Source organism: Marmota marmota, unplaced genomic scaffold (genome assembly GCF_001458135.2).
Source record: "Marmota marmota marmota unplaced genomic scaffold, marMar, whole genome shotgun sequence".
NCBI lineage: Eukaryota > Metazoa > Chordata > Mammalia > Rodentia > Sciuridae > Marmota > Marmota marmota.
In genome coordinates this window covers 20,693,420-20,706,062 of record NW_026000005.1, presented here as the reverse complement: position 1 = coordinate 20,706,062, position 12,643 = coordinate 20,693,420, and the positions used below count along the sequence as shown (strand labels likewise).

General features: G+C 38.0%; 1 protein-coding gene across 13 annotated transcripts in view; it reads right to left on the bottom strand.

The window, feature by feature from the left end:
• Nucleotides 1–12,643, bottom strand: part of Cflar (CASP8 and FADD like apoptosis regulator) — a 55,801-nt gene that overhangs the window by 28,651 nt on the left and 14,507 nt on the right. For 12 of the 13 annotated variants that reach the window (XM_048808288.1, XM_048808291.1, XM_048808285.1 and 9 more), the window contains 5 exons: nucleotides 8,734–9,134; nucleotides 6,434–6,539; nucleotides 4,770–4,905; nucleotides 3,752–3,849; nucleotides 414–462 (listed from right to left, as the gene is read on the bottom strand). In XM_048808288.1, the coding sequence (XP_048664245.1) occupies nucleotides 414–462; nucleotides 3,752–3,849; nucleotides 4,770–4,905; nucleotides 6,434–6,539; nucleotides 8,734–9,029 (685 nt within the window). In that variant the 5' untranslated portion in view covers nucleotides 9,030–9,134. Of the gene's footprint in view, nucleotides 1–413; nucleotides 463–3,751; nucleotides 3,850–4,769; nucleotides 4,906–6,433; nucleotides 6,540–8,733; nucleotides 9,137–12,643 lie in introns of all 13 variants that reach the window. The other variant, XM_048808286.1, reaches the window with a different exon arrangement.

Below are 12,643 nucleotides of genomic sequence, written 5' to 3'. Positions count from 1 at the left end.
TTAGGAAAGGGGAATATCTTTTATAGGGCATCCAGATTTTATTAAATGGTCTATAAAGCAAGAACCTGTCAACCTTTCTTCTTCCTGCTGCTAGGTATTTGGTTTAACATAGCTTATTATCATAGCTATATTATTAATATTAATATGGTCTGGTCATAGCTTCATTTCAGGTTGATTGATGTCACATCTCTTAAAAATATAACCAAGATGATGCACCCGATGGAGTAAGATGGTATTCAAATTTAAATGAACTAATTCAAGAAGTAAGTGCCAGTGAATACATTTTAAGGATTTAACTCCTTTTGAGAGCTTAATTAGAAGGAGTAGATAAAAAGTCAACTCTAAAAACGCAACATTTTACTTGAATTATCAAGCATTTATAAAAAATGAATATAAAGAAAAGTTGGTCTTACTTTGAAGGAGTGGCCAATGTCTTTGTCCTTTACTTCTCCCATTCTGGAGCTTCAAATATAAAGAATAAGGTCACTCTGTTAGTTTTTTCAGAGGCACACTATATTACATCTCTATAAATATCTCAATAAGATCCTCCCAGGAAAAAAATAAAAATATCCCCTTCACAGTTATCTAAAGAATAGCAAGAACTGTTAACTCCATAAATCCCATGTTATATATTGCTAACGACCAAGGCAACTCTTTCAAAAGACAAAAATACAATGAAACTGTAAATATGCTAAATTAGCATATTAGAATGTTTCAAAACCACATGTTATAGTATAGTATAGTTGTTATACTAACTCCAAGTTAGAATAAGCTACTGGAACATAAGGTTGGCATTTAGCCTATTCTTTTAACATAGGGTCAAAGTACAGCTTGGCTTAGAGTACAAGTTCTAGGCCAGACATACCTGGCTACACATCCTGATTCTGTCACTTAATGGCTATGTAACATTGAACAAGTCATTTAACTGGGTCTATGATTCTATGTCTGCAAAGTGAGGATAACAATAATAATATAGATTTTTTTGGTCACAATTAAAAGACATAAGCACTCAGCACAGTGTTAAGTGCACAAAAGTACTTCATAAATGCACAATTATTGATTTTCTATAATTGGTTAGCTACACATAAGAAAAATGTGGGCCTGATTCTTTTATTTTTAATTTTTTAAGTTGTAGATGGATACAATACCTTTATTTTGTTAATTTATGGGACTGATTCTTAATTATCAAGAATTCTTGGACTGGGGTTGTGGCTCAGTGGTAGAGCACTTGCCTAGCATGTGTGAGGCACTGGGTTCGATTCTCAGCACCACATACAAATAAATAAAATAAAGGCCCATCAAAAATTAAAAAAATATTTTTAAAAAAAGAATTCTCGATAATCACTTCTAAGGGCTAGAGTGGGATTAATCAGAGAATGAAAGATTGAACCTTTCTCTTTTCAGATGACAGGTCCTGTGTAAGGTACATACCACATACTGTCAACCATGTGATATGCTCAGCTCGCAAACAATAATTCTCTGAAAGTATCCTAGCCAAAAAAGAGAAGTACACTATCTGTTAAGCTGTATCTATAACTAAGTCTGTGTATCCAAATTTTAAAAAGACATGTAAATTGTTTTTTTCAGAAAGAATCCATGACTTAGCCAAAGGCTGATCATATTAGATAGAATTTGGTCCCCCACTTGAACGTGCATTCACTTTTACATACTATAAAAGAGAGAAAACAAAATCAAAGCTATACTTTAAAAGTATTATAATGTAAAGTCATACAACTTTTTTATTCTATAATATCTTGGGGGCTCAGGATGTGGCTCAAGTGGTAGCGCGCTCACCTGGCATGCGTGAGGCACTGGGTTCGATATTCAGCACCATATAAAAATAAAATAAAGATATTGTAAAAAAAAATATCTTGGCATCCTGTGTAAATTAATGTCATTGTAATTTTTTGAAGCACTTTTACAGTGTCACCTAATCTAACATCTAGGTATTCAGTTCCTAAATCTTGTGAGAAAGTTACCAAGTTCATAGGTCATAGTATCTGCTTACTAAATGAACAAACCATCAGGGCCACATATTAAATATAGCGAGTTTAAGAAGAAATTGGAGCAGAAAGCATATGGCTTCCCAACAGATTACATATACAATGAATATACTTACCTGCAAGTGAAAAATAGAAACACAACAGTAAAAACATGGTAGGATTTTAACTAACAATGATTAGATAGACAATAGAAGACTAAGCTCAGAAAATCTGGTCTGAATTCTAAGTGTGCTTCGTCTCATGACTTGGTAACAGAGAAATTCAGGACAAAAATGAAAACTATATCTAAGCTATGGCATGCCTATAATTTATTACCTATATCACAAGGTAGTAGGAGGATCATGGAGCAGGCCCATCCTGCCAGCAGTTAAAGGTGAATAATCACTCACTGTTTCCTTATTTTGTTCGATGAGCACTGGGACATCCACTTTAGCTCTGAAATTCTATTGCTCAGTGGTTATCCTGACAGCTCATATTCTTCAAGAAACTATTTACATTACAGTAGTTAATGTTTTCATCATATACTTTTTAATGAAATTCTTTATAATTTAATCATGAAAATGCATTCTGGCCTATGACCTCATTACAAATTCCATATAACTTTATATGGACAAAGATAAGATTACACCAATGCTGGGCTGGGGTTGTAGCACAGTAGTAGAGTGTTTGCCTTGCATGTGTGAGGCCCTGGGTTCAATCCTCAGGACCACCCCCCCAAAAAAGATTACACCAATGTTCTTCTTCTCAAGATAAAAGATTAACCAAAAACAATTCTGATGAGTCCTGTAAAACTTACTACTAACACAATAACCACCATAAGTGACTATGTCATACTTGTGTTTGTGAACCAAAAAAAAAAAAAAAAATCTTCTATTTTATTATTCAATAACAAAACACTTTTGCAAAAATTATTAGAATAACCTCAGTAAAAAAGCAAATGCACAGAGAGGTAAGCCATAGGGATATTTATTTTTCAGCATTGTTATAGTAACAACAATTGAAAACAATATAAATAACAATAAGCAATATTGATATACATCCATAAGGAATAAACACATTATGATACACCTAGAAAATTAAAATCATTCAAAATAATGATTAAATAGAAGCGGTCCCACCTGGATCATATGGAACAATGCTCAAGAATTTTTGGATCAGGACAACCGTCATGATATGATACCAATTGTACAAAAGAAAAAATGGAATATATATGCATGTACTAGCCTCTGTACAATTACAGAAGAAACTGATTTAACAATAGCTGCTTCTAGGGAAAGAACTGGGGGTCAGTATTATGTGGGAGGAGGGAAACTTACTTTTAAAATTTATTTTAGTATACTTTGAAATTTTTGTCCATAGGCACATCCTATCTATTTTTATTTGAAAAATTAAATTTTCAAATGAATAATGAAAATCAAGTTCAACTACACATATAGACACACAGGCTATCATCCATGAAAAATAGACTAGAAGAAAATATTTCAAAATAATAACAGTAGTTGTCTTTGAGTAGTAGGAGGTAGGTGATTTAGTTTCATCCTGGTATGTTTCTCTCTATTTTCCAGATAGCTCAATGAACACTTTTTAGCTTTGTAATCATAAAAAAGTTATACATAAATTTAAAACATATATACATTTCTATAACAATTTGTTCAGATATTAAATATATACAAGGAGAATACGTATACTTTGATTAAAACTCTGTAACTGTTTCATGCTGGAAGTCCATATATTTGCTCCAGACTCACCCTTATGCTATATGAAGGATCTTTGAGACTCAAGTTTGGGAGAGAGGTGTGGAGAGAATTCACACAACTTGTTCCTGCTCCTTTCATAGCTCCTTGAGCTATAAATACAAAAGAGAGTTCTAGTTAAGATATATAAATTATTTTATATATATATATATATATATATATATATATATATATATATATATATATATATATATCAAGTGAATTTTATTATTATATATATCATATCAAATGAATCTTCAACAATGGTTCAGCTCAAGGTCAATCCTCATCTTTCAACTACCCTAAACTTTTCAACCACATAACTAAATTCAAAATATCATCTTAGATGACTCTTCTACCAAGCATCAGTAAGGATGGATTAAAACTGCTTCTCCTATTCTTGACTGTCCATCATTTGAAAATGTGAGGGTAGGAGAGTACTATATAGATCAGTGGGTCTCAGCCAAGCCCCACGGTGGTAGTCAACTGCTAATGCAGCCCACATTCAGGCTGATGCTAAAAGACAATGGGGGTGGGAGTATGAGGGAGAAAGGCAATGTGACTCTGATCCCCCTTTATCAAGGAAGAAATTGCTCTTTTCCATGAGGAGGGCTGAAACTTGGAACATATCCAGGACAGCTCTGGGACCTCAGTGACACACCCAGACTTGGATGGTGGTCATCAGGCTGAATACTGGAGACAAGCAGTAGGGTAGCATCCCTAAATGTCCATAGCTTCACCAGCCTGTGAAAATTAGGGTACAGACTCTTTCTTAAGGGCCAGAATGTTAAGAACTGCTTGGTGACATTTGACAGAGGGCTGAGACCCTGTGGTGGTAAATATGGGCAATGGAGCTGACAGATCTGGGATATGAGGATGGAAATGGATGCGATCTGTAGCCACAGGCTAGAGCTGGCTGTGGACTTTCAGGTTCCATTCTATCTACCCATCTGACAAATCAGTCTTTACCAATCATAACTACTAGACTCAGAATATTTGCTTTAGATGACTAAGAGGCCAAAATTCTTCTTACCAGACTGTTTGTACTTCTGGATTTTTGTCTTCAGGTCTATTCTGTGGATGTTCTTTAGACATTCTTCTAATAAATCCAATTGATCTGGAGCAATCAAATTCAGTTTCTCCAAAGCAACCACCAGATCCAAGAAACTCTAAGAGAGCCACCAACAAGGAACAAGCATCAGTGGAGCTGATTGATAAGATCCCAAAGCAAACCCCAGCTCAAGTGATTTATAATAGCAAGAAAACATGAAAAGATGAGCCCTCTCTGTGACCTTCAGTGATTCTAATCTGGATACCTCTGTCCTAAGCAAATTACCCTCTTGAATTTTAAATTAAAAAAAAAAAAGAGGTGGTAATTTGTCCTTCAGTCACCAATGTATCTCTAAGTTGATGATAGACACATGGGCCATTTTGTGTCATCGGGGTATATTATGAAAATGCAGGCCTAAAAATAAAACCCTCCTGAGATCCTTCTCTTTCAGAAGGCCAGGTTGGAGTCATACTGAAAACTTTAAGGGCTTCTCTGAAAAGAGAGAACAAGAGGGAAGCTGGGAGAAAGATTTTAGGAGAAAAAATCCTCGTAACACAACTTTAAAGTTCTTAAATTATTTTAATCAGACATTCCAACTCATTCTGACTCAGGGTATTGTGGAGAGGTAAAATCAGAACTAAGTTTAGCTATTTTGCTGTTGGTTTGCCTTGAGCAACAGACACTGTCAGAAAAAGAAACTGCTTTGTATTTTATTCCTTTTGTGTTCATCATTTGTTTACCAAAATGCTATTTTTATTTTTAAAAATAGTAAACATAATTTAATATATGTAAATGACAAGGGAGAAGTTGATTAGGGGAAATAAAAAAAAAGAACTTCTGTTTTTACTTTTCTTCTCATTTTGCATTTGACAGAGAAATGCAGTCATCCTGGTTTTTTTTCGGATTTCAGAAATAGAACTAAGATCATTAAGAAACATGAGAAATTTCTTAAGTAATGACTAACCAGAGTCCTTAGATGCAATCTGGCCACGTGGAGGACCTATTGTCATGTACTAGAAATGCAGACTTATTGGCCTGTCCTGAACTCAGCAATGCCAAGTGGGGTCAGCTAGAATTTAAATACTCTTCCAGCAAGCATGACATCACTAAGATCTTCACCCCATCTGGCTTCAACCCTAAATCTCTCCTTTAGCCATTTCCCAGATAATATCAGGCACAAGGACCTGCCCCCTCATGGCCCCCACATGTAGCCTCATGACCCCATACTGACCCTGAACTAGCTGAAGAGAAATAGACGGCAGCAGGGGAGCAAGATGGGAGTAGACTGGCCCTTCCCACCTGGCTCTACTCAGCACAAGCAAATGGGACTTCCTAACCCTGCCAGACAATCTGTCAAATCAGGGAGGAAAACTGATAATACATGCCAGGTCTGTGAAGTTTACAGATGAATCTTTCATCAAGGATGAAACACCCAAAGCTACATCAGAAGTCAGTATCCTTCTATTTCTTCTCATTTTAGAAACCAATCCTTTTGCCATTGGTGTCAGGAGAAAGTCACATCAGGTGTCTGACTCCCACTAACGCGGTGGCGACAGACTGCCTGCTGCCCTCCCTTCTGTACTGCAAGGTACAGTCTCCCCTGCTGACAGGCTCTGGAGAACATGACCCAAAAAGAGAAAACTCACCTTGTCCTTGGAGACCTTGCCTCGGCCTGTGTAATCCCTCATGAGGAAAATCAATGCTGATACATCTTTTTTATCCAAATTCTCACCAATCTCCACCATCAGCACCCTATAAACCAGAGAAGTTGCTTTAGTAAACTCAAATGAGTCCTCATGAAAACTCCAAGAGCCCATGCCTCCCCCATGCTGGTTGAAAGACTAACTAACTGGTTGAAAGACTAACTCTTGCCCCCATGTGAACGTGCCCCCCCCCACCGGCCCCATAAAACAGAAAGCTTAGATCACCCAAGAAAGAGATCTTAAGGTGAAACTCATCCTTTCCTATTTTCAACAGGGCACGGTACCTCCCTTTCAACTAACAATTCTGAAAACAACTCAGAGAATAAAAACTTCCCTGAAGAATCCCCTAGCTTCCCCACAAGTTACAGTGAAATGAATTAAGAACCCAAATGACTACCATGTAAGGCAGAAATAGAATTTGAATTGGCCGTCTTCTTCCCCTGACAAGCTTCCAGGTGGTATTGATTCAGGGGCCATCATCACAAGATTCTAAAGCAAAGAAATGCCTGGGATATCCTGGCCCATGTTTGAATGCAAAAGGCAAAAGGTGTCTACATCATGGGGATTCTGACCTGAGATGTCTTGGTCTACAAAGTCCTGCTGACAATCACCTCTGCTCCAGTTAGAGCTCCTAGGATGTCTTGTGGTTAACATGACTGCCAGCATATTGTCATCACTGCTTAGAAGGTCGTTTTCCCAGTTAGACTCCCAGATTCTTAGGAATGGGAGATTCTTCATTCATTTTTCCCCAGAGCTCAACAAACACCAGGCACACACTGCTACACATTGAAGCCTGCTCAACAGATGGATGAAGAACCCAGAGCTCCAGCCTCTCTTCCAGAGAGCCTGATGCACTATTTCCACTCCAAGAGATGCAGAACGGAGAGAGCACACTACTAGTCTCTGAAACCCAGTCAGAGCCTCCCAGTGTGAAGAAGGTGCATGACATTATATAATGGTTGGACACATGGAAAAAGATCAAGAATAATAACAACAGTAATCCTTTGCTTCCTGCAGAATGCTTCATAATTAAAAATAATAATAATTTGCTGAAGCCACAGAGGCACATTCCTGTAATCAGGGTGATTTGGAGGCTGAGACAGGAGGATCGCAAGTTTGAGGCCAGCCTCAAAATAAAAAATAAAAAGGGCTTGGTATTTAGTTCAGTGGCAAAGCACCCCTGGGTTCAATCCCAAGTATCTAAATAAATAAATAAAAACAAAGAAGCACATGATCAATTGGTGCTCACAATAGCCTTCTGAAGTTGGATATTATTCTTCTTCAGTTTACAGCCAGGAAACAAAGGTTCAACCCAGGTTAGTGACTGGCCACCCTGCAGGGCATATAATTGTAGATGTGAGACTTGAAACAGGCCTTGCAGCCTCAACTCTGTTACACTTTCCAAAGCCCACACTGCTTTCAGCTCTCTTTAGTACAGTTCTTGATAATATATATCATTTCCAAATAAACATTATCGATTGAACAAAAGGCTGGTGGCCTGGAGAAAGAAGAAACAGCAGCTTAGGAACAAGTTCTCTTCCTCCCCCACCAGAAAACTCATTCTTTCCAATGACTTCTGTGCCCCTTTTGAACCTTTAAGACATACCCTTGTGAGCAGGAGGAAGAGGCGCCTGAACTTAAGAGGACCTCAGCTGCTGTTCTCCCTTTTGACCTGAAGGGGGCTTAGGAGGCGGTCAACTGAAGAGTTCCCCAGGGTCTCCCAGGGCAGGACCACCAGAAGGAAACTCACCCCGCTAAACTTCCTCTGCAGGGCAACAACTGACAGAAAGTCAGGGTGTCATGGAGTTCCACAAAGATAGGAAGATTATTATAGACTTGTTATTTCCTTTCTCAGTTCCGGAAATTGTCAAAAAAAATGACATCACAGAAAATCAGCTAGCAACACCACTGCGGCTCTCACACTGCCAGGAGCTGGCAAGAATTACTAGCTCTCAGTGGTTCCCATCTTTCTTCCTTTCTTGTCATTCTGTCCTTCAGGCAAACATGTACCATCTGTCCCTTCCACTGTCATTATGCTCTTCTACCCAATTCCTTCAAGCAAACGCATTTTAAGAATTCAAAGAGTTCAAAGCAATGGAGTGATATCAGGTAGCACTTGGATGAGAGGGAAAAGAAAGTGATGTGGCTGCTCTTGTTACTGTCCTTATTTTTGTCATTCAGTAGAGCCTAGGCCACCTCACGCCCTCCCACCGGTCAAGCCTGCAGAGGAGCTGATGATTTACCTATAGTCCGAAACAAGGTGAGGATGGCTGCGCAGGTGAGCCTCCACGGCTGTTCTGTCCATCTTCAAAATTCGCTTGAGCAGGTCAAACCGCCTCACTCTGTAGAGCAGCTCGGCCAACTGCACCACAGACAGCTTCCCTCTCTCACATAAAATATCCAGAAGGTCCCTGACTGTAGGTGGAACTACATCTGCAGTAATATCCAGACACAAAAAGCACAGCATCTCCTTTTCTTCTTCATCAAGTGCTTCTTCCACCTGAAGAATGACCTCGGCAGACATCTGGCACAGTGCCATCCTAAGGAACAGTAGTACAGTGCTCAACAGAGAGCCGCGAGGTCACCAACTTCATTTCTGAGGGCTTTCTTCATTTCTTTCAGAGTTCTTCCCAGTGCAGAGGTTCTGTGGTAAGAGTAGATTTTTTTAATCCTTTTATCAAAGTAACTTATGGTTTAGATTCATAGTTTTTCCCTTTCTTGCTGGTCTCCCTAACCTGGTAGATTGAATTCATATGTTTTAAGTCTACAGAGAGAGAGAGAGAGAGAGAGAGAGAGATCCTCAGTAGACGAAGCCAAAACCCAAGACTAATCTAAAACCCAAGACAACCAGAGAAAAAGATCTACATGGTAAAGGAAATGAAACCTAAGACAAAATTTTCTCCAAAAAATCCCACATGCTTTGTCAGACTTATCAGAATGTAAAGCAGGGTAAGGGAAAATCACAAGTAGGGAATTAATGACTAAGTTCACGAGTGCCCTCAGTGGGAGGAAGAGGAAAAAGCTCAATGACTAAGGAACTGAATACAGAAACTGGTGTCACAGGGGTTAGCTTCTATATGCAGTGATTCCCCACCCACGTGGACTTGGGCCAATGCAGGTCTTGTAAGACGCCCTACTCTCTCTGTGGGGTATCAAGAACAAGAGGGAAATAGGCTTCTGTCCCTGCCCACCCATTTTCTTCAGTTGCTCTTTAAAACCTGCACTCACACTTGTAGCTCAGCCTCTAAAGCCCAAGCCCTTTTCCCAACTTCATCTGGATGCACATTGGACTTGGCACTGGGCTGAGAAAAGACCTTGTGAGGTTTTGATCGGGCGTTCAGACCCTGAGCCCCATGGATATGCCAGATGCCCCAAACTCTCAGTAGACTGCTACGTGACTGCAATTGCAATCAGCCCACCCCTGATGGCATCAGTGGAAGCAAGGAATTGGTGCAGGAGACCCAGGGAAAGATCTCATCCTGGGGATGCGGTCTGAGTGGGAGTTGGGAAGTTCATTCTTTGGGTGTGTTCTTAACTTCTTCCATTAAAATTCAACATTTTTTTTCCAAATTTTAAGTTGCAAATGGTGATCACTATCTATTCTACTTTTAAGTTTCATAGTTTTAATTTACACTAAATCAGCTCTTTTGTTCTGGGCAAGTTCCTTACCTATTCCTATGAGACAGTGTTCAGGTTAAGACAATCTTAGCAAAAAATAAATAGAAACACATCCCGACTCTCTGCGTACAAGTATATTTGTCTAGTTTTGGAATGGCTGTGTCGATTCTGTGTCCATTCAGCCAAACTTCATCAAAGTATGGTTGTGTGTGAGTAAAGGGAAAAATAAAATTTACTAAAATGACTACTCAAAGTCAAAAATTGGTACTCAAAATGACTTTATTTTTTTGTCTGAAATTTGAACACTAATTTTAGTGTTTCAGAAAGAGTAAAATCTACACTCACAGACTAATAGTACTTTAACCTAATATGCCAGTTTCCATGAAAAGAACACCAAGTTTGGACTAGGGCTGTGGCTCAGCGGTGGAACGCCCACCTATCATGTGTGAGGCACTGGGTTCGATCCTCAGCACCACATAAAAATAAATAAATAAAGGTGCTGTGTCCATCTACAACTTAAAAATATATTTAAAAGAAAAAAAACACCAAGTTCTTTTTATACTGTACTCACTAAAAGCCACAATCTCGTGAGTAGATGTTATTATAAACTACTATCTAAAATATTTGTATACACTAGAAGAAATAAAATAAGAGGGAAAAATAAAATAAAATAAATACAAGGTCATTAAACACAAGAGTAAGAAATATTATCCAAGTTCACTAGACACATTTGAAAATGAACCAAACAGAATTACCAGAAATGAAATGTTTAAGTCTCTATTTTTTAAAGTAGCCCTCTATATAATTTGTCATTATCAGTGATATAATGATGCCATCAAGAGTTAACAAAATTAGATAATTCTTTAAAAAATTATCCGCTCAGTTCCTCTCCAACAGTTATACCCACGACTGCTTTCTGCCAGTCACGCACACTCAACAAGAGCCCTGGCATGCTATCTTCCCTCTGTGCTAATGAGGGTATAGTTTGGCAGCAAAATCCAAATTACTCAGTGGTAGCATCTGGCACACTGAGAGAAAATACCAAAAGAAAAATACAGATCCCTACATGGAACCAGGCCACCTAGATGCAGTATAGGCATGCTGGGACCATGATGGGGGCAGTTAACTGCGGCTAGAGATGTCACGATTGAGAAAGAAAACCATATAAGGGAGAGGTCAGGCTAGGATCCAAGTAATCATGACTTGGTTGGGGTTTCTTTAAACTATAGGCAAGAAATGAACATAAACATTACTCTTAAGACTAGGGAAGCCCTTAGTGTCTTCAGAATCAAACACAAAACCTACTCATAGGACCACCTTCCCAACCCAGAGCATGAGAGATTCCAGGTGAAGAAATTCTTGCAGAAGGTAAATGCATGTTTAAAAACCACTATGCACAAAAATAAAAATCACCATGACAGTAGACAAAACAAACAGAATTCGCATCCTAGGAAACTACATCTGAAAGAATTTAAAATAAGTTATCTTAAAATAAATTTAAAGACATAAGGGAAATTTCTGCAATATTATAGGCGCCAGATCAATGGTTCTTATCCATGGCAGTTTTGGACCTCAGGGTTAATTTGATGATGTCTAGAGACATTTCTGGTCACCATCTCCAGATGGTGCTACTAGGATCTGGTGTACAGAGGCCAGGGATGCTATTAAACATCCCACTATACACATTCCCCCACAACAAGGAATTATCCAGGCAAAAAGCTCACAGCACTGAGGCTGAGAAATCTTGTGCTAAATAATCTAGGAGAAAAAAAAAAAACCTGTGGCTATAATGTATGTAGCGATGTGGGATAAGACATAAAAACATTTGCTCAAATACACTGTTGAGATGTTAAGAAAATAAGTAAAACTGTAGGAAATCAAAAAGAAAAAAGAGCTAAGAACACTACAGTGATATTGTATATAATAGCATCAAACATAACATAGAAATGATTCCAACAAAAGATAGGCAAGACCTCAATGGAGAAAAACCTATATATTATTGAAAAGACATAAATAAAGAACTAGATAAATGGAGAGCCATACTTTGTTCATGAGTAGAGAGATCCAATATAATAAAGATGTAAGTTCCCTAAAAAACTGATGTATGGATTAAAAGCAAGGAATTTATCTTATTAGACAGCAGCCTAAAAACAGTTCAAGAGTAATTACAAAAAAGGAGAACCCACAGCAAATATGGTACTTAATGGCATCACGTTAGAAACATTTCCTTAAAATCAGGACTGAGACAAAGATGTGCATGATTATCCCTTTTATTCAATATCATACTGAAGGACAGAGCCAGCACAATAAAATGAGAAAGAAGAAAAGATAGAATATCAGCACTTGGATGGAAGAAATGACTATCATTATTCACTTTCTACACAGAAAACTCAAGTATATTAATAAGCAAAATGTTAGAATTAATAACAGATTGAAGTTTTTGAGATACATGATCAATAAATAAATGTCAATTACATTTCAATAATTAGCAAAAATAGGAATAAGAGGTAGATTTCAAAAAGACAGTACTTAAAA